General features: G+C 37.7%; 1 protein-coding gene across 6 annotated transcripts in view; it reads right to left on the bottom strand.

Moving 5' to 3' along the window:
* The window catches only part of ntng1a (netrin g1a), a 203,321-nt gene that overhangs the window by 172,881 nt on the left and 6,297 nt on the right, over positions 1-24,143 (bottom strand). For all 6 annotated transcript variants that reach the window (XM_058389803.1, XM_058387317.1, XM_058385771.1 and 3 more), the window contains exon 2: positions 7,104-7,668. In XM_058389803.1, coding sequence (XP_058245786.1) covers positions 7,104-7,352 — 249 coding nt within the window. In that variant the 5' untranslated portion in view covers positions 7,353-7,668. The remainder of the gene's footprint in view (positions 1-7,103; positions 7,669-24,143) is intronic.

Raw genomic sequence — 24,143 nt, forward strand, 5'->3', positions numbered from 1 at the left:
TAATGAGAGAGAAAAAGAGAGAGAGCGAGAGACAGAGAGAGATGGAAAAAGGACACATAGAGGGAGAGAAGGATAACAGAGAGAGAGAAATGGTAACCAGAGAGAAAAAAGGAGAGAGAAAGAGATAGAGTGATGAAGAAGAGAGAGACAATAAGACTAAGTGAGAGAGAGAGAGAGAGAGAGAGAGAGAGAGAGAGAGAGACTAATCAAGAGAAAGAAGGAGAGAAAGAGACAGTAAGACTAATCAAGAGAGAGAGAGAGAGAGAAAGAAAGACTAAAAGAGAGAGAGAGAGAGAGACAGGATGAGCAGAAATCGATGAGGATGGATGGAGGAGAGGATTGAATTCTCTCATCATCACTTGATTCCTAAAATAAACGACAGAATACAGCCGTCATAAAGGAAACTGCTCGTGGCCTAATCAGTGCATCGCCTCCGTCGGCTAACGGCTGGGAGAGTTGATCGAGCGAGAAAACAAGGCTGTTTCACGCCCCATTTTATGTGCCCTTACACCAAACGGACAATAAACCCATAACCACACACACACACACACACACACACACATACACACACACACGCTTCAAACAACAACACGCTTGATTTCAATCTGCCACATTTCACAGCGAGGGAGAGATTACAGAGTCGCCGGCCGTGAAATGTGGCCCGCGCGGCACCTATGAACACTTGTTAGCGTTTCAGATCGGCTTATTTATCGACTGGAACGGCGCTGGAGTGTGACGCGGGTCTTCAGGGTTCATCGAGAGCGGCATATTGAAGCGCTGACCCGCTCAAAGCCGCTAACAGGCCTTCGCCTTCCTTTGCTAACCACGCTAATCCGTCAGAGTGTGGCATGTGCGCCTCCGAGGCCAGGCCCTGAATAATGAATGCCATGAATAAAACACATTTCGGTGCAAACACAAGGTGAATAATTCACTTTTCAGACCTGGATATTAGCTCCCGTGTCAGTGCCAGCAGTTTTCTCTGCTTCTCTTTTACTCCTGAAGTACAGTAAGAAGCATTTCAGACGCAGTTCAAATAAATAACAGCCACAAAAACACTTCTTTATGTTTAGTTTGCTCCTGAAGGCTAATGTTGTTGAAGCTAGCATGCTCGTAAGTCTTATTCGAAAAGTGGAACGATCAGAGAGATTATCGTTACAGAAATATCAACATTTCTCTCAGAAACGTCGAGAAATTCCCTTTAAAAGGCTGAGAAAGCATTTCGTTTTCAGTTAGCATCGATCACTGAATTCCTAATTTATTACACTTCAAGCATTCTGTGAGCTTATTGGTGCTTAAAAAAGATTCAGAAAAGAGCAAGAAATAAAATGAATATAGAAATAATGAATGATGAAACAATGTGATGAAGTGACACAGAAGTTGATTATTTTTTATTTACAGCAGAGATCTGTTCCATATTTAAAGAAGGACAGATTGTGTGTCTTGTCCATTTATAGTTACGTTTAACCTTATGGAAAGCAGCTTTAAACTTTAAACAATAAACAACTCTTTTGTAATCCGTGTCAACGGAGCGTCCACTGTATACATCTGACCGTCACAAGCTGTTGCTATAGAAACGATACGTTATACGGCGTATACATCTTACCGTGAACGAGCTGTTGCTATAGAAACGATACGTTATAGGGCATATACGTCTGACCGTGAACGAGCTGTTGCTATAGAAACAATACGTTATAGGGCATATACGTCTGACCGTGAACGAGCTGTTGCTATAGAAACGATACGTTATACGGCGTATACATCTTACCGTGAACGAGCTGTTGCTATAGAAATGATACGTTATACACTGTATACGTCTGACTGTGAACGAGCTGTTGCTATAGAAACGATACGTTATACGGCGTATACATCTTACCGTGAACGAGCTGTTGCTATAGAAACGATACGTTATAGGGCATATACGTCTGACCGTGAACGAGCTGTTGCTATAGAAACGATACGTTATAGGGCATATACGTCTGACCGTGAACGAGCTGTTGCTATAGAAACGATACGTTATACACTGTATACGTCTGACTGTGAACGAGCTGTTGCTATAGAAACGATACGTTAAATGGCGTATGCGGCATACCGTGAACGAGCTGTTTCTATAGAAACGATACGTCATACGTCGTATACGTCTTACTGTGAACGAGCTGTTGCTATAGAAACGATACGTAAAACTGAGTCTGTCGATACAGCTCTGACTTTTTTAAGAGATCTGTGATGAGAAAAATATTACTAGATATTAAAAAATCCCTGTGCAGTACCTTTACTCTGAGAGAGCATTGGTTAAACACACACACACACACACACACTCTTAAACTAACTTCTCATTTTCCATCTGTGACTTTCAAAGTGAAGTGGCGTAAATGAAGGAAAGCTTTTTTTCAGAGACACTTTTCTAATTAGCCGCTTCTACAGCCATCGCCGCTGCTTCAAAGCTTCCCGAAAGCTCTTCTCCTCCTTTTCTCGTGCTAATGAAAGACACCGCGCTCCGCAAACACGCGTAATGAAGAGCTCTCCAATCGCATCTCGAACCGCTCCATAAATGAGCCCGAGCACGGCTCTCGTTACGCTGAGTAAATAATATTTTTAAAAGCGCCAGATTCTCATTCGGTGCTTTTTCTTTTCTAGCTGTATGTCCGGAGTAATGTATCGTTCACGCTGTGGTCATGCGGCGGTGCAGCAGCAGGAAATGCTCACCATACGATCCTGTCAACATGGTTATGCAGGACAGGTTATCCACTCCACACCACCAGGGGGCACCATCCATCACATCGTTACAAGCTCACTTCCTAGTCAATGCTCACTACTTCCTCCCTGACCCTGGGTGCTGTATGCGATCCAGCAAGTCTACGGTTATAAAAATACGAACCATGTGATACGAACAACGAACTTTTAACACAGTCAACCTTTTTCAGTATAAAAGGCATAATGTTTAAAAAAATTTGAAAAATTCCCTGTTCATCAATATAAAAAGGTTGCATAGATTTATATTTATATAAACATTAGCTTTAAATCCAACAAGCATTCCAATTCCTTAAAGACAGGTTGCCATGGTAACCAATGCTAAACCTAGCGGAGTGACTAGCATGTTAATTTGTGATACATGTACAGTATGGCTACAACCATATTTCATGAACAGATTCTGCAACTTTGCTATTCATCTCCACACTACAACTAAAAGTAAAACAGTTTTTATTTACATTTTTCCTGTCAATCAAACTCTGTGGGCGGGAATTCGACAGCAGACAGTCCTGCTGTGTTTTTTGATTGTTTAAGGCATTTATATGACTCTATAAAAAGCTAAACAATTACATTTATCTCTTTTAGCTGATGTTTATATATAAAAAAGCAACTTACTGTACAATTAAGACAGAATATGAGTAAGAGTTAAGAGTTTTGCTAACAGGCCCTGCAGTGTCAGACTGGAAGATCAATCAGCTGTAATCGGACTATAGTTCCCGCCCACAACACAGCTGTAACCAATCAGACTTTAGTGCCTACTCACAACACAGCTGTAACCAATCAGACTATAGTTCCTGCCCACAACACAGCTGTAACCAATCAGACTGTAGTTCCCGCCCACAACACAGCGGTAACTAATCAGACTGGAGTTCCCACCCACAACACAGCTGTAACTAATCAGACTGTAGTTTCCGCCCACAACACAGCTGTAAACAATCAGACTGTAGTTCCTGCCCACAACACAGCTGTAGCCAATCAGACTGTAGATCCTGCCCACAACACAGCTGTAACTAATCAGTCTATAGTCCCCACCCACAACACAGCTATAAACAATCAGACTGTAGATCCCGCCCACAACACATCTGTAACTAATCAGTCTATAGTCCCCACCCACAACACAGCTATAAACAATCAGACTGTAGGGCCCGCCCACAACACAGCTGTAACTAATCAGTTTACAGTTCCCACCCACAACACAGCTGTAACCAATCAGACTGTAGATCCCGCCCACAACACAGCTGTAACTAATCAGTCTATAGTCCCCACCCACAACACAGCTATAAACAATCAGACTGTAGGGCCCGCCCACAACACAGCTGTAACTAATCAGTTTACAGTTCCCGCCCACAACACAGCTGTAACTAATCAGACTGCAGTTCCCGCCCACAACACAGCTGTAACCAATCAGACTGTAGATCCTGCCCACAACACAGCTGTAACTAATCAGTCTATAGTCCCCACCCACAACACAGCTATAAACAATCAGACTGTAGTTCCTGCCCACAACACAGCTGTAGCCAATCATACTGTAGATCCCGCCCACAACACAGCTGTAACTAATCAGACTGCAGTTCCTGCCCACAGCACAGCTGTAGCCAATCATACTGTAGATCCCGCACACAACACAGCTGTAGCCAATCAGACTGTAGCTCCTGCCAACAACACAGCTGTAACCAATCAGACTGTAGATCCCGCCCACAACACAGCTGTAACTAATCAGTCTATAGTCCCCACCCACAACACAGCTATAAACAATCAGACTGCAGTTCCCACCCACAACACAGCTGTAACTAATCAGACTGTAGTTCCTGCCCACAACACAGCTGTAACCAATCACACTGTAAATCCCATACACTTATGAGACAGATGAATGATCTGATCTCTACGAGTCTGATATAATATGAGTCTAGACTTTCACTAACTGAGCAGTGGTTGAAGGCCCTGAGGGTTGAGGGCCTTGCTCAGGGGCCAGTCAGACTGTAGTTCTGAGACTGTAGACTGTAGTTCCTGCCCACAACACAGCTGTAATCAATCAGACTGTAGTTCCTGCCCACAACACAGCTGTAATCAGACTGCAGTTCCCGCCCAGTTCTTCGATGCTTCTACAGAAGAAGTGTTTAACAGCATCAAGGATAAATTTTCATCAAATCATCTTCAGGTTAGAAAGTTCCATCTGATGGACTTACTGACTTTTCACTACAGACTGTTATTGTTGCTGTGTGTTTGGGGTCGTGATCTTCACAGACTCAGTTTCATGGCTGATGATATTGAATTCTCCTCTAATATATCCAGGGACATTGCTCCAGTCTTGTTTCCTTCTATGGTGTCTGATGCCCCTGCACTGCGTTCAGAGAAGCAGCTCTACGCCGCGATGTTGATGCTGATGCTCCCACCCCCGTGCTTCACTGTGGGGATGATGATGTTCTTCAGATCATACACACAACCCTTCTGTACAGCAATGACAAACTGAATTATTGCCAAAGACTACTTCTATTTTTGTATCATCTGACCCGAGCATGAGAGTTCGGAGCAGCGTTTATATATAGAACCTCATGTATATTTTATGTAACCTTTATGTATATATATATATATATATATATATATATATATATATATATATATATATATATATATATATATATATATATATATATGTTTAGAGTTACATTATGAGAAGGGAATATATGCACTGGAAGTATATTAGATAACACAAAACAACGTGTCAGAATCCCGGCTGCCCCTGACTGCGTGCTGCTGTAACATACATACTTAAATATCATTAGATCCTGTATGGTGTGTGGTGATGAAACGCCACATGTGTGCAGTACAGATAACGCAGCGCTGTTAGGTGCAAAATAAATAAAAGCATGAGCAGAAGTGGAGAAAGAATAAAAGAAAAGAAAGAAATGGAGGTTAAATGTATACATCAGAGGTGATCTTGTTGCTCACTGAAGCATCACTTTAAAGTAGAGCCACTTACAGATACTAATATTTATAGAAAGCCATAACAGTGTAAGGATTTTATTTGTACTTTTATTGTTAATTAAAGTAAAATGGTTACTTTTGTATTTGTGGTTCTTATTATCGTACTATTTTGTATTATTGGACAATTTACATTGTAAATTATGGCTCACATCTCGCGGCAAAATAAAAGACTTCAGTTTATATACTTAATCCAAAAGCCTCCTCTCTCCTCATTCCTTCACATTCCTTAAATAAAAAGCATTTTATAGAACATAACCAAGTACAATGATGACGTAACCAATCAGACTGTAGCTCCCACCCACTATATTACTGAAACCAATCAGACTGTAGTTCCCACCCACTATATTACTGAAACCAATCAGACTGCAGTTCCCGCCCACAGCACAGCTGTAACCAATCAGACTGCAGTTCCTGCCCACAGCACAGCTGTAGCCAATCATACTGTAGATCCTGCCCACAACACAGCTGTAGCCAATCAGACTGTAGTTCCCGCCCACAACACAGCTGTAACCAAAGAAACTGTAGATTCAGAAAATGTAAATCAAGTGGACTCTAGATATCTTCTATAAAACAGCTCTAGCCAGGCAAGCATTCTTACCCACCCACAATGTGATTTATCCAATCAGACAAGAGTTCCCACCCACAATACAGCTATAAGTAGTTAAAAGTAAAAGTTACTGCCCATCAACTGCAGATCCCACCCACAGTACAACTGTAACCAAATAGACTACAGATCACGCCCACAATACAGCTGTAGCCACATGTACTACATATCCCGCCCATAATACAGCTATAGCCAATCAGATCACAGTTCCCAACAAAAATCTCGCTATAAGAAATGATACATCCCCTGCCCAATACTGGGATCATCAATAATCACTAGGTTTAAGTTCTTACAAACAGTAACCAATCAGACTGCACTTCTTGCCCTCAACCTACCCAACATGGGATCAGCTGGACTGCTGGACTCACTGCCCCTGTAACCAATTATAAAGCTTTAAATGAAGACATGGCTCAGGTTCTGGAAGGTTTTCCGTTCTGTTGTTTGGACTTCAATCAATGTAAAATGGATTTGATGAAGTTCCAAGATAAAAGAGAAAAAGTTTGATCGATCTTTCCTGTCAGTGGATTGTACTCATGCCCGCTGCTAATATACTGAAGCAACAACAAAATGACTTGTTCAGTCAGGACAGCATATTTCTCTTCTACATCATCATCTCACAGTCCATTTGTCAAGTTGTTTCAGTGAAAACTGATTTCTTGGAAAAAAACAACAAGCACTCTCACACACTTTATAGTGCACTAAGCGGTACCGTGACTATGCAATCTGCCCCCTCCCCCAACCACCGTTTACCCCACCACACACTCACCAGGGCACAGTAGGTCTCAGGCGGGTCTCCACAGGTGATGTCTGGAGGGTCGAGAGTCACTTTTAGGAACTTTGTCATGTCGGCAGCCTCGGGCTGGCAGGCCATGTAATCCCAGGTGAGTCCATCGTCCGTGTAAACCTGCGACTTGCACATGTCGTAGTGACCCCACGTGGTGGGGTAGTGTTGCATGGCCAGTCCAAAAAAACACGGCCAGGCCGCCTGGAGGGTCACCATCAACCACACGCGCATGGCTGCCTGAACGCGGATGGACAGACCGAGCAAATATGGATACAGAGAGAGTGTGTGTGGACGCGTTTTTCAAGGAGTTTACCAAATAATCCGAGTGTTTGCGAGCTGAGGGTGCCGAAGGTAAGGGAACATGCCAGCTTCTTCTACTCTTTATATGAATCCTCTGGGAGAACCGAGGGCGATAAACAAAGAGAGAGAGAAAGAAAGGTAGAGGGAGACGTCTGATACCGGTCGTCTTCTGAGGGCCAATACTTTTGATGGACAGCCGTCTCAGCTTTGCTTTCTGTCAATCATCCTCCTCTTCCTGTCCGTCGTACTGAGGAAAAAGCAGAGAAAAGAAAAGAGGCAGAGAGTGAGAATGCGACAAGGGAATAGAACAACAGACAGAGAGAGAGAGAGAGAGAGAAAGAGAGGGAGAGGGAGACCACTTGGGGGTCTTATCCACCTAGCTGAGAAATCTCGCATTTCAAAGAGGCCATCAAAGAGAATGTGATCCGTGGCTTTCACATTACACACGCCATTCCTGTCCATAGCTATCCATCACACACACACACACAGACAGACACACACACACACACACAGCTCCACATGACACCCAAATGGAATTAGGTCCTCGCCTACAGTATATGAAAGGTCTCGTAGGGTGAGATTTGAAAAGGAAAATGTTGTTTACGCGCCGTTTATGTAGCTAAACGATGACTTGCTTAATAGAGGCCAAATCCATGAGGTTACATACATAAAAGTTACTATAGTAACATCATATCTGGAACCTGATGGCAACCAACACACACACACACACACACAGTACAAAAGAGAGAACCGAGGTGTGTGAGGGCAGGATGGAGAGTGCTAGACTCTGAAAGAAGTCTTTTTCCATCCAACCCCAGTATGACCCTGTTGACCCCTCATGCTGGTCCTTTCTTCCTCTTCCTGTTCTTACGAACCCTCACACTTTCTGAGAATTGTTTGCACTTGTTACTCGTCCCTCTTTCCTTATTGGCTCACAACTTCCTGTTCAGCACAACGAAACTGTAGGTCATGTGATCAACAGTGTCAACACTTATCTCATTATTACACACGTTTTTAAATTTCTGAGAAATATAAAATAAGGTCATTATATTATTTGGCATGTGTTACCAGCACAATATGTGGTTGCCATGTTTTTTGCCAGGCACTGCAGCATGTCAATCATTTATTCTATGCAAATAATATTAATAGTAAAAACGATGAAGTGTAACAATGTTCATTGGAATACATTAAGATAAAATAAGAATAAAATAGATAGTAAATATTATAAATATTATAAAGATTATTATATATATTATTATAAAGATTATAAATATAACAATATTCTTAGTAGACATTTTAAAATCTAACAAAATAAATTGTAGAAATTATAAATGTAACAATATTATTAGTAGACATTGTAAAATGTGACAATATTAATATTAAAAAGTGTAAAATTTAACAAAATAAATTGTCGAATCGCAAAATATAAGATTAATTGTAAAATAAATTGCAAAATAACAACAAAATAAATTCTAAAAATTCTAAAATGTCCACAAATCAATAGAATATAAATAGAACAAATTACAATTAAAATATCAATAGAACAATTGATAAAATGCAATAAAATCAGTAGTAAAAAATATCAAATCTAACAAAATAAATTGTTAAAATCGGAAAATTATAAAAAGATTAATTGTAAAAGAAAATTTTAAAATAACATCAATAATACAAATTATAAAATATAACAAAATAAGTAGTAAAATTTGTTAAATATATCAATATAAATTGTAAACACTCCAAAATTTAAAAAAATATATATATATATTGTAAAAATGTTTCGCTGAAATAAAGGACAAATCATTAAAAATATATTTAGTATAAATTTGTAAAGTTTTTTGTTTGTTTGTTTAGTATCATTCTCTAATGCATAAAATATCAGAAAAAACATACAGCATTGTGTCAATACTGTATCGTTGTCATGGTTACGTTTCAGTAAGATTAGAGAGCATCAGAAGTTTTGAATTAGAACTAAATTTTAGATTTTGTTTAAAAAAAAATTACATGGAAGAACTAAAACTTGATAATACTTTTTATCTATTTGTAGTTACATTTAATAAAACAGTGGTTCCCTTAGCAGGCTCCTTTCAATTTTATGAAGCTAATAAGATAAAAAAAACTTTTATTTTGAAGATGTTGTGAAACCTCTGACACTGGAGACTCCTTCCATAGCAGAAAAAAACATCATAACAAATCTGTGTATGTATTCAGACAAACTGGAAAAGGTAGGAATAGTTTGTGAATGGAATTTTTCCCTCTGATTTCCTACTTCCTGTATATCCTGAGTGACAGATGTCTCGTCCAATCAGAGGGAAGAATTCCATTCACTAACCATACCTACCTTTTCCGCGTTGTTGGAATTGTCCTTGTGTTTTTGGATTTGTTATTGTGTTTCCAGATTTACTTTTTTTTTTTTGGATTTGATATGGTCTTTCCGGGTTTGTTATTTTGTTTCCAGAATTTTTATTGTGTTTCCGGATTTATATAATTTTTTGGATTTGTTATTTTGTTTCCAGATTTTTTTTTTTGGATTTGTTATTTTGTTTCCGGATCTTTTTGTTTGTTTGTTTCCAGATTTTTTTTAAAAAAAATTTAATTTGTTATTTTGTTTTGATTTATTTATTTATTTAGATTTATTTTAGATTTGTTATTGTGTTTTCTTATTTGTTCTTATTCATTTATTTTTTTGGATTTGTTTGTTTGTTTATTTATTTATTTATTTATTGGATTTGTTATTTTGTTTCTGGATTTTTTATTTTTTGGATTTGTTATTCTGTTTCTGGATTGATACATTTGTTTTTTTTTAATTTGTTATTTTGTGTTTCCAGATTTATTTATTTATTTTGGATTCGTTATTGTGTTTCCGGATTTATTTAATTTATTTATTTATTTATTTATTTTGGATTCGGGATTTGTTATTTCTCGGCCATCGCCTGTCTCGGCCCGGGTTGTTTGAGATGGAGGAGTGAGTGTTACTGTAAGTGTACTAGTTAATCAGAGTGTGATGATGTTGCTGAAGTGGGGGGTGTTCATCTCTGGCAGCTCTGTAAATCACACACCGCTGTTAAAGTCACGCTCATGCCGCCTGCTCTGATTGAACTGTCGGTGTCTCTGCTGTTTGTTTGCTGTCTCCGTATCTTCATGTGTAATTAAGCTGAAATGATTCCCTGTCAGCTCGCGTTTACGGCACGCTGTTAAAACACTAATTGTCCTTTTATCGCACTTTAAGGGAACGACTGCAATTAGACAAATAAAAGGGAAGTAGAATTGTTTTTTATCAGGCGTGTAATTCGAGCGCTCGCATCGTAAAAGAGCGCAGGAACAAAAGAGTGAAGAAAAGTGAATTAATGTGCGAGTCATTCAGCTTATAATCAGCCCTCACACTCACTGTGAATGAACACGACCTCGTGTGTGTGTGTGTGTGTGTGTGTGTGGGAGAGAGAGAGACAGAGAGAGACTGGAGGGACTGGCTAATGGAGTTTAGTGCTGGTTAATCAGTCCCATCACACACACACACACACACACACACATAGGGGTATGTGTGCTATTATTTAATATTTTTTTATTTTTTTATTTTTTTTTACTTACTAAATTTTTTTGCATTTTATTTTAAATAAAATTTATTAATTTTGTACTTCAAAAAATAATATTTGTTGTTTTATTTTCATTATATTATTATTTTTTAATACATTTTTGGTAGATGTTCTAAGTTTAAAAAAAATATTCCTTTTCCCTAATGTACAATGACTCGAAATATTTTTATAAAATTGTTAAAATATTTAATATTTGTTTTTTCTATTAACATTTTGGTTCACTTTTATTGTTTTATTTTTTTATTCTAGTTAAAGATACATTTTTATTTCCCTACTATTATTATTATTATTATTATTATTATTATTATTATTATCTCTCCCCCTACTTTCTCTCTCTCTCTCTCTCTCTCTCTCTCCCTCCCTCCCTCTCCCTCTCTCTCTCTGTCTCTCCTCCTCTCTTTTTTCCTCTTTAACACACTGAGATTATGTTTATTAATTACTTTCTATGAAGCTCATCACCTAACTGGTGTCATTTCTCTCTCTCCGTCCACCTTTCTCTACCTCTCCCTCCGTCTCTCCCTCCGGTCTCTCCGGGTGCATCTGCCCCCACACCCTGCTCTTATTAAATCTGGTGGATCTAATCATTCTCTCCATCCATCGTGATGTAATGTGCATGGTGATGGATGTGATGAGTGTTAATAGAACACCGCTGTCTCTCAGATTCATAAAAAAATTGACCTTTCCTGCCTCGCCTCGCATTCCTAATCTCGCTCTGAGGCTGAGAAAAAGGCATGAGGTCGTCACCTCGCGGGTTTCTTAAAAAATAGCACATAAAAATAAAGTTCTAAGCATTGTGTTTCCCGGCTGCAATACGCCGTCAGGATCACTGAGCTGAGACATCAGACTGGGCTGAGATCTGTAGGAGTGGGTGTGGCTTAATATCCTCACTTGTTCAACAGCCTGTGAGACGCACACAATCAACCTCCATCAAATTACTGAGTTATAGAGTAGCTACCAGCGCTAGGTTAGCACTGGCTCCCAAAGTTAGCTTTCACTCAGTTTCACTCTATAAGTTAGCTTTCACTCTATAAGTTAGCTTTCACTCTATAAGTTAGCTTTCGCTCTATTAGTTAGCTTTCGCTCTATTAGTTAGCTTTTGCTCTATAAGTTAGCTTTTGCTCTATAAGTTAGCTTTCACTTTATAAGTTAGCTTTCGCTCTATTAGTTAGCTTTTGCTCTATAAGTTAGCTTTCACTCTATAAGTTAGCTTTCACTCTATAAGTTAGCTTTCACTTTATAAGTTGGCTATCACTTTATAAGTTGGCTTTTGCTCTATAAGTTAGCTTTCACTTATAAGGTAGCTTTCACTTATAAGGTAGCTTTCACTCTATAAGTTAGCTTTTACTCTATAAGTTAGCTTTTACTCTATAAGTTAGCTTTTACTCTATAAGTTAGCTTTTACTCTATAAGTTAGCTTTTACTCTATAAGTTAGCTTTTACTCTATAAGTTAGCTTTCACTTTATAAGTTGGCTATCACTTTATAAGTTGGCTTTTGCTCTATAAGTTAGCTTTCACTTATAAGGTAGCTTTCACTTATAAGGTAGCTTTCACTTATAAGGTAGCTTTCACTTTATAAGTTGGCTATCACTTTATAAGTTGGCTTTTGCTCTATAAGTTAGCTTTCACTTATAAGGTAGCTTTCACTTATAAGGTAGCTTTCACTCTATAAGTTAGCTTTTACTCTATAAGTTAGCTTTTACTCTATAAGTTAGCTTTTACTCTATAAGTTAGCTTTCACTTTATAAGTTAGCTTTCACTCTATAAGTTAGCTTTCACTCTATAAGTTAGCTTTCACTCTATAAGTTAGCTTTCGCTCTATTAGTTAGCTTTCGCTCTATTAGTTAGCTTTTGCTCTATAAGTTAGCTTTTGCTCTATAAGTTAGCTTTCACTTTATAAGTTAGCTTTCGCTCTATTAGTTAGCTTTTGCTCTATAAGTTAGCTTTCACTCTATAAGTTAGCTTTCACTTTATAAGTTGGCTATCACTTTATAAGTTGGCTTTTGCTCTATAAGTTAGCTTTCACTTATAAGGTAGCTTTCACTCTATAAGTTAGCTTTTACTCTATAAGTTAGCTTTCACTTATAAGGTAGCTTTTACTCTATAAGTTAGCTTTTACTCTATAAGTTAGCTTTCACTTATAAGGTAGCTTTCACTTATAAGGTAGCTTTCACTCTATAAGTTAGCTTTTACTCTATAAGTTAGCTTTTACTCTATAAGTTAGCTTTTACTCTATAAGTTAGCTTTTACTCTATAAGTTAGCTTTCACTCTATAAGTTAGCTTTCACTCTATAAGTTAGCTTTCACTCTATAAGTTAGCTTTCGCTCTATTAGTTAGCTTTCGCTCTATTAGTTAGCTTTTGCTCTATAAGTTAGCTTTTGCTCTATAAGTTAGCTTTCACTTTATAAGTTAGCTTTCGCTCTATTAGTTAGCTTTTGCTCTATAAGTTAGCTTTCACTCTATAAGTTAGCTTTCACTTTATAAGTTGGCTATCACTTTATAAGTTGGCTTTTGCTCTATAAGTTAGCTTTCACTTATAAGGTAGCTTTCACTTATAAGGTAGCTTTCACTCTATAAGTTAGCTTTTACTCTATAAGTTAGCTTTCACTTATAAGGTAGCTTTTACTCTATAAGTTAGCTTTTACTCTATAAGTTAGCTTTCACTTATAAGGTAGCTTTTACTCTATAAGTTAGCTTTTACTCTATAAGTTAGCTTTCACTCTATAAGTTAGCTTTCACTTTATAAGTTGGCTATCACTTTATAAGTTGGCTTTTGCTCTATAAGTTAGCTTTCACTTATAAGGTAGCTTTCACTTATAAGGTAGCTTTCACTCTATAAGTTAGCTTTTACTCTATAAGTTAGCTTTCACTTATAAGGTAGCTTTTACTCTATAAGTTAGCTTTTACTCTATAAGTTAGCTTTTACTCTATAAGTTAGCTTTCACTTTATAAGTTAGCTTTCACTCTATAAGTTAGCTTTCACTCTATAAGTTAGCTTTCACTCTATAAGTTAGCTTTCACTCTATAAGTTAGCTTTCACTTATAAGGTAGCTTTTACTCTATAAGTTAGCTTTTACTCTATAAGTTAGCTTTCACTTATAAGGTAGCTTTTACTCTATAAGTTAGCTTTTACTCTATAAGTTAGCTTTCACTCTATAAGTTAGCTTTCACTTTATAAGTTGGCTATCACTTTATAAGTTGGCTTTTGCTCTATAAGTTAGCTTTCACTTATAAGGTAGCTTTCACTTATAAGGTAGCTTTCACTCTATAAGTTAGCTTTTACTCTATAAGTTAGCTTTCACTTATAAGGTAGCTTTTACTCTATAAGTTAGCTTTTACTCTATAAGTTAGCTTTTACTCTATAAGTTAGCTTTCACTTTATAAGTTAGCTTTCACTCTATAAGTTAGCTTTCACTCTATAAGTTAGCTTTCGCTCTATAAGTTAGCTTTCGCTCTATTAGTTAGCTTTCGCTCTATTAGTTAGCTTTTGCTCTATAAGTTAGCTTTTGCTCTATAAGTTAGCTTTCACTTTATAAGTTAGCTTTCGCTCTATTAGTTAGCTTTTGCTCTATAAGTTAGCTTTCACTCTATAAGTTAGCTTTCACTTTATAAGTTAGCTTTCACTTTATAAGTTGGCTATCACTTTATAAGTTGGCTTTTGCTCTATAAGTTAGCTTTCACTTATAAGGTAGCTTTCACTTATAAGGTAGCTTTCACTCTATAAGTTAGCTTTTACTCTATAAGTTAGCTTTCACTTATAAGGTAGCTTTCACTCTATAAGTTAGCTTTTACTCTATAAGTTAGCTTTCACTTATAAGGTAGCTTTCACTCTATAAGTTAGCTTTTACTCTATAAGTTAGCTTTTACTCTATAAGTTAGCTTTTACTCTATAAGTTAGCTTTCACTTTATAAGTTAGCTTTTACTCTATAAGTTAGCTTTCACTTCATAAGTTAGCTTTTACTCAGTAGTTTAGCTTTCGCTCAGTAGGTTAGATTTCATTCTTTAGGTTTGTTTTCACACACAGATAGGTTTTATTCACTAGATACTACGTAAGGTTTCACTTGCTAGATTAGCTTTCACACACTATGTTGGGTTGCTACGTTAGCTTTCACACATTCAGCTAAGTTTAACTCTCTAGGTTAACTCTTACATGCTAAGTTTATTTAAGTTATTTTATTTACTAGTTTCCTCATACTTGCTAGGTTTTCTCCACAAATGCCCCAAGCTTAGCTCGGCTAAGAGGGAATGGTTCTGGTGAAATTTATGAACTTATTTTTCTTCTTATTCCAGATCGTGACTAAAAACCATCCTCACCTCCTGGATTTAAGTGATCTGGATAAGTGGAGGTTTTAGCTAGCTCGTTAGGTTAACGCTAAGCTAATATCAATATTCATTCTTAAATTTATCACATCATTAGTATCATATCGAACTCTCGGGTGTATAATCAGAGCATGGCGCTGAGAATAAACGGCTCACATCTGATGAAAATATTTTAGGAATCAAACCCAAACAGGGTGAGGCGTGGTGTGCGAGACGCTACGCTCCATTCGGCTAAAAAAGCAGGAAGTCAGATGATGTGAGCGTCGGCTAAATTTTACTCATCAGCATGTCGTTGGCACAATTTGTCATCCCATTTTCACACAGGAGACAGACAGAGAAGAGAGAGACATGAGTGTGTGTGTGTGTGTGTGTGTGTGTGTGTGTGTGTGAGTGAGTGAATGAGTGTATCGAGCCGGCCGTGATACAGGAACAGATAAGGCTCAGGCTCAGATTAAAGCTCACACGCCGTGGCTCGTTATCACTCTCGCTCTGCTGGAACACACGCTGCTTCCTCACACACACACACACACACACGTAAACACACACTCACACACGTAAACACACACACACACACACACGCTGTGATGATCGCCTCCCTCCCCATCTGTTAGCACTAACACACAGTACTGTATGAGTGGCTGAGGTTTCTCTGTCACCCAGATCATCCTGGAATTTCGAGTAGCTGAAGCTCCCTGAGAGTCACATGACCTGACTGATTATTACGTTTGTTTATATATCATTAATAAGCTTTTAATTACACTACAATTAGCACAATGACAGCCTGGAAAAACCTGGTGCCAGAAGTCCACTAGGAGGACCACAGACCCCGCCCACATTGACACGATAACCAATCAGACAACAGATGTTCATGTTTAATACTGCTACAACCAATCAGACTACAGTGTTATAATCAGACCACACTGTTATAATCAGACCCCAGTGTAATAATCAGACCACACTGTAATAATCAGACCACACTGTAATAATCAGACCACACTGTTATAATCAGACCACACTGTTATAATCAGACCCCAGTGTAATAATCAGACCACACTGTAATAATCAGACCACACTGTAATAATCAGACCACACTGTTATAATCAGACCACACTGTTATAATCAGACCCCAGTGTAATAATCAGACCACACTGTAATAATCAGACCACACTGTAATAATCAGACCACACTGTAATAATCAGACCACACTGTAATAATCAGACCACACTGTTATAATCAGACCACACTGTTATAATCAGACCACAGTGTTATAATCAGACCACAGTGTAATAATCAGACCACAGTGTTATAATCAGACCACACTGTTATAATCAGACCCCAGTGTAATAATCAGACCACACTGTAATAATCAGACCACACTGTAATAATCAGACCACACTGTTATAATCAGACCACACTGTTATAATCAGACCCCAGTGTAATAATCAGACCACACTGTAATAATCAGACCACACTGTAATAATCAGACCACACTGTTATAATCAGACCACACTGTTATAATCAGACCACAGTGTAATAATCAGACCACAGTGTTATAATCAGACCACACTGTAATAATCAGACCACACTGTAATAATCAGACCACACTGTTATAATCAGACCACAGTGTTATAATCAGACCACACTGTTATAATCAGACCACACTGTTATAATCAGACCACAGTGTAATAATCAGACCACACTGTTATAATCAGACCACACTGTTATAATCAGACCACAGTGTAATAATCAGACCACACTGTTATAATCAGACCACAGTGTTATAATCAGACCAGAGTGTTATAATCAGACCACACTGTTATAATCAGACCACAGTGTTATAATCAGACCACACTGTAATAATCAGACCACACTGTAATAATCAGACCACAGTGTAATAATCAGACCACACTGTTATAATCAGACCACACTGTTATAATCAGACCACACTGTTATAATCAGACCCCAGTGTAATAATCAGACCACACTGTTATAATCAGACCACACTGTTATAATCAGACCACACTGTTATAATCAGACCAGAGTGTTATAATCAGACCACACTGTTATAATCAGACCACACTGTTATAATCAGACCCCAGTGTTATAATCAGACCAGAGTGTTATAATCAGACCACACTGTTATAATCAGACCACAGTGTTATAATCAGACCACACTGTAATAATCAGACCACACTGTAATAATCAGACCACAGTGTAATAATCAGACCACACTGTTATAATCAGACCACACTGTTATAATCAGACCACACTGTTATAATCAGACCCCAGTGTAATAATCAGACCACACTGTTATAATCAGACCACACTGTTATAATCAGACCACAGTGTTATAATCAGACCAGAGTGTTATAATCAGACCACACTGTTATAATCAGACCACACTGTTATAATCAGACCCCAGTGTAATAATCAGACCACACTGTTATAATCAGACCACACTGTTATAATCAGACCACACTGTTATAATCAGACCCCAGTGTAATAATCAGACCACACTGTTATAATCAGACCACACTGTTATAATCAGACCACACTGTTATAATCAGACCACAGTGTTATAATCAGACCACAGTGTTATAATCAGACCACACTGTTATAATCAGACCACACTGTTATAATCAGACCCCAGTGTAATAATCAGACCACACTGTTATAATCAGACCACACTGTTATAATCAGACCACACTGTTATAATCAGACCACACTGTTATAATCAGACCCCAGTGTAATAATCAGACCACACTGTTATAATCAGACCACACTGTTATAATCAGACCACACTGTTATAATCAGACCACAGTGTTATAATCAGACCACACTGTTATAATCAGACCCCAGTGTAATAATCAGACCACAGTGTTATAATCAGACCACACTGTTATAATCAGACCACACTGTTATAATCAGACCACACTGTTATAATCAGACCACACTGTTATAATCAGACCCCAGTGTAATAATCAGACCACACTGTTATAATCAGACCACACTGTTATAATCAGACCACACTGTTATAATCAGACCCCAGTGTAATAATCAGACCACACTGTTATAATCAGACCACACTGTTATAATCAGACCACAGTGTTATAATCAGACCACAGTGTTATAATCAGACCACAGTGTTATAATCAGACCACACTGTTATAATCAGACCACACTGTTATAATCAGACCCCAGTGTAATAATCAGACCACACTGTTATAATCAGACCACACTGTTATAATCAGACCACACTGTTATAATCAGACCACACTGTTATAATCAGACCACAGTGTTATAATCAGACCACACTGTTATAATCAGACCACACTGTTATAATCAGACCCCAGTGTAATAATCAGACCACACTGTTATAATCAGACCACACTGTTATAATCAGACCACACTGTTATAATCAGACCACAGTGTTATAATCAGACCACAGTGTTATAATCAGACCACACTGTTATAATCAGACCCCAGTGTAATAATCAGACCACAGTGTTATAATCAGACCACACTGTTATAATCAGACCACACTGTTATAATCAGACCACAGTGTTATAATCAGACCACAGTGTTATAATCAGACCACACTGTTATAATCAGACCCCAGTGTAATAATCAGACCACACTGTTATAATCAGACCACACTGTTATAATCAGACCACACTGTTATAATCAGACCACAGTGTTATAATCAGACCACACTGTTATAATCAGACCACACTGTTATAATCAGACCCCAGTGTAATAATCAGACCACACTGTTATAATCAGACCACAGTGTTATAATCAGACCACACTGTTATAATCAGACCACACTGTTATAATCAGACCCCAGTGTAATAATCAGACCACACTGTAATAATCAGACCACACTGTTATAATCAGACCAGAGTGTTATAATCAGACCACACTGTAATAATCAGACCACACTGTTATAATCAGACCACACTGTAATAATCAGACCACAGTGTAATAATCAGACCACACTGTTATAATCAGACCACACTGTTATAATCAGACCACAGTGTTATAATCAGACCACACTGTTATAATCAGACCACAGTGTAATAATCAGACCACACTGTTATAATCAGACCACAGTGTAATAATCAGACCACACTGTTATAATCAGACCACAGTGTAATAATCAGACCACAGTGTTATAATCAGACCACAGTGTAATAATCAGACCACACTGTTATAATCAGACCACAGTGTAATAATCAGACCACACTGTTATAATCAGACCACAGTGTAATAATCAGACCACAGTTTAATAATCAGACCACACTGTTATAATCAGACCACAGTGTAATAATCAGACCACACTGTTATAATCAGACCACACTGTTATAATCAGACCACAGTGTTATAATCAGACCACAGTGTAATAATCAGACCACACTGTTATAATCAGACCACAGTGTAATAATCAGACCACAGTGTTATAATCAGACCACAGTGTAATAATCAGACCACAGTGTTATAATCAGACCACACTGCAATAATCAGACCACAGTGTTATAATCAGACCACACTGCAATAATCAGACTATACTTTTACAATCAGACCACCGTGTTATAATCAGACCACAGTGTAATAATCAGACCACACTGTTATAATCAGACCACACTGTTATAATCAGACCACAGTGTTATAATCAGACCACAGTGTAATAATCAGACCACACTGTTATAATCAGACCACAGTGTAATAATCAGACCACACTGTTATAATCAGACCACAGTGTTATAATCAGACCACAGTGTAATAATCAGACCACACTGTTATAATCAGACCACACTGTTATAATCAGACCACAGTGTAATAATCAGACCACACTGTTATAATCAGACCACAGTGTTATAATCAGACCACAGTGTAATAATCAGACCACAGTGTTATAATCAGACCACACTGCAATAATCAGACCACAGTGTTATAATCAGACCACACTGCAATAATCAGACTATACTTTTACAATCAGACCACCGTGTTATAATCAGACCACAGTGTAATAATCAGACCACAGTTTTTACTACACACACACAGCGTCATGGCCATCTGAAGCGAAGCTATGCGTGTTGTTAACACACACTGAGACGGAGCAGAAAGGCAAGACTATTTATGTCTGATGATGATGTTTGGTGAGATGATGATGATGTTTGGTAAGATGATGATGATGGTGTTTGGTGAGATGATGATGATGTTTGGTAAGATGATGATGATGGTGTTTAGTGAGATGATGATGATGTTTGGTAAGATGATGATGATGATGTTTGGTAAGATGATGATGATGTTTGGTGAGATGATGATGATGTTTGGTAAGATGATGATGTTTGGTGAGATGATGATGATGGTGTTTGGTGAGATGATGATGTTTGGTAAGATGATGATGATGGTGTTTGGTGAGATGATGATGATGTTTGGTGAGATGATGATGATGTTTGGTAAGATGATGATGATGGTGTTTGGTGAGATGATGATGATGTTTGGTGAGATGATGATGGTGTTTGGTGAGATAATGATGATGTTTGGTTAGATTATGATGATTGGTGAAATGATGATGATGTTTGGCGAGATGACGATGTTTGATAAGATGATGATGATGATGTTTGGTGAGACGATGATGTTTGGTAAGATGATGATGATGTTTGGTAAGATAATGATGATGTTTGGTGAAATGATGATGTTTGGTGAGATGATGATGATGTTTGGTAAGATGATGATGTTTGGTAAGATGATGATGATGTTTGGTAAGATGATGATGATGTTTGGTAAGATGATGATGATGTTTGGTAAGATGATGATGATGGTGTTTGGTGAGATGATGATGATGTTTGGTGAGATGATGATGGTGTTTGGTGAGATAATGATGATGTTTGGTTAGATTATGATGATTGGTGAAATGATGATGTTTGGTGAGATGATGATGATGTTTGGTAAGATGATGATGTTTGGTAAGATGATGATGATGTTTGGTAAGATGATGATGATGATGTTTGGTAAGATGATGATGATGTTTGGTAAGATGATGATGATGATGTTTGGTAAGATGATGATGATGGTGTTTGGTGAGATGATGATGATGGTGTTTGGTGAGATGATGATGATGTTTGGTGAGATGATGATGGTGTTTGGTGAGATAATGATGATGTTTGGTTAGATTATGATGATTGGTGAAATGATGATGATGTTTGGCGAGATGACGATGTTTGGTAAGATGATGATGATGATGTTTGGTGAGACAATGATGTTTGGTAAGATGATGATGATGTTTGGTGAAATGATGATGTTTGGTGAGATGATGATGATGTTTGATAAGATGATGATGATGTTTGGTAAGATGATGATGATGTTTGGTAAGATGATGATGATGGTGTTTGGTGAGATGATGATGATGTTTGGTAAGATGATGATGATGTTTGGTAAGATGATGATGATGATGTTTGGTAAGATGATGATGATGATGTTTGGTAAGATGATGATGATGATGTTTGGTAAGATGATGATGATGGTGTTTGGTGAGATGATGATGATGTTTGGTAAGATGATGATGATGATGGGGTTTGGTGAGATGATGATGTTTGGTGAGTTCCACAGGTTCAGTGAGAGCGAGGTCAGCTTCAGCTCCCTTTAAATACACAGGTCAGGATTTTCTGTTTACAGACATGTCACATATTCTCACATACATTTATACTTTATTTATTGATCGATGTATAAATACAAAAATGTTTGTTTACTTCATAGCTGACGCTTTGCTATTAATCAACCAATCAGATTCAAAAGGAGGCGGGGCTTAACGATATTAGGCCCTGCATTAAAACAACGCTAATCCTAACAGTTTACAGTGTGTTTATTCTGTACAAGGATTTATTTTTCCCCGAGTTGTTTCATTTAATGCATGAGTGCTGACAGGGAAAAACTTCCTCTTGGATTCTGAAGTGAGTTTGTAAACGAATTCTTCCTAATTCTTGTCACAGAATGGTAATAAAACATAAACAACAGCAAAGCGAAGTTTTATTAAGAATTACGCTCGTCAGTAAGGAACGGTATCGTATTTTCTGGTTAATGTCAACTTTATGAAGACATTATACACTCCTAGACACACATACAGACACACAGACATACACACAGACACACACACACACACACAGAGACACACACACACCAGACATTCCTTTACAACTCATCCTGTGACTGCTACTTTAATGCCTTTAATAGCTCTGATTGTCAAACTGGCTGTGTTCCAAATCATGTTTTATCATCATCATCATCATCATCACTGAGTCCTGTCTTACTGAACAATAATATAATTACTATAGTGTCATTAAACACAGAGAGAAAGAGAGAGAGAGAGAGAGAGAGACAGATAAACAGATCCACAGACAGACAGATAGATAGATAGATAGATAGATAGATAGATAGATAGATAGATAGATAGATAGATAGATAGATAGATAGATAGATAGATAGATAGATAGAAATGTTCATTTGTTCTCTCTCTCTCTCTCTCTCTCTCTCTCTCGTGTGTGTGTGTGTGTGTGTGTGTTAGTGTCTGGCTCTGACTCATTCCCTGACTCCAGTGTCAGCGTTCTCTTTGCCCTGTAACACTCGGTTCATGTACAGAGAGGGGAAAAGAAATCTCATAAGTAATATATAAAAATTTTGCAGTTAAAATCATTAGAAACCCCCTCCTTTTACGGAAATGGTACATCCCAAATCACATGACCGTGCTGTAGAAATCAGACAGCTTCTTTCAGACACAACCTGCAAACTTTATAGATATATAGATATGATTTTTCACTGCATGGTCATGTGACCGGTCGGAACGTACCATTTCAGGGAAAGCTGTACTACATCCTATCCATGTAACGACTTCCTGTTCCCTGCGTGCGTGTATCATATATCATACAAAAGTGCATCATGGGTATTTTGTACCTGTTATATCACCTGGATGATAACAGTAGTGCATTGTGGGATTTATTCACAAAGCTTTGCTATAAAATGGAAAAGTTCACTAATTGTGGTATAATTATAACCATGTTCAGGTTTAAATCCATCCATAAACTCTCTCTCTCTCTTGATCTATCTCAATTCAATTCAATTCAAAAAACTTTATTTGTCCCCGACAAATCTGTTTATCTCTCTCTCTCTCTGTCTGTCAATCTGTTTATCTATCTATCTATCTATCTATCTATCTATCTATCTATCTATCTATCTATCTATCTATCTATCTATCTATCTATCTGTCTGTCTGTTGATCTGTTTATCGCTTTGCCTGTCTCTCTCTCTCTCTAACTATTGATCTGTTTATCTCTCTGCCTGTCTCTATCTATCTATCTATCTATCTATCTATCTATCTATCTATCTATCTATCTATCTATCTATCTATCTATCTATCTATCTGCTATCTCTCTCTCTCTCTCGACACACCCTGCATTATTAAAAACACTTTTCCTAAAAGGCTGTGGTGGCATTTCGTTTTTCTCCGTCCGACTCGGAATATCCCCGTGGGGAGCCGGAGCGAGAGAGAGAGCCGGCGTCCCCTGACAGACTGACACTCTCTCTCTCTCTCTCTGTCTTCAGGGGAATAAAACTGATAAAAGTCCATTCTGCTTTTTATTTACCCAGAAACACAGCACTGCAGAGCAGACCAGGAGACCACATGCTTTAAATAATGATTATTTATTATTGCTGAGAATACGGGGAATTTTTTAAGTAAAGCACAAATCTGTCACTTCCACACACAGGCTACAACCACGGGCAGGAATTCTGGAATATTGTATTTATGAAAATA

Source organism: Hemibagrus wyckioides, linkage group LG01 (assembly GCF_019097595.1).
Source record: "Hemibagrus wyckioides isolate EC202008001 linkage group LG01, SWU_Hwy_1.0, whole genome shotgun sequence".
Lineage (NCBI taxonomy): Eukaryota > Metazoa > Chordata > Actinopteri > Siluriformes > Bagridae > Hemibagrus > Hemibagrus wyckioides.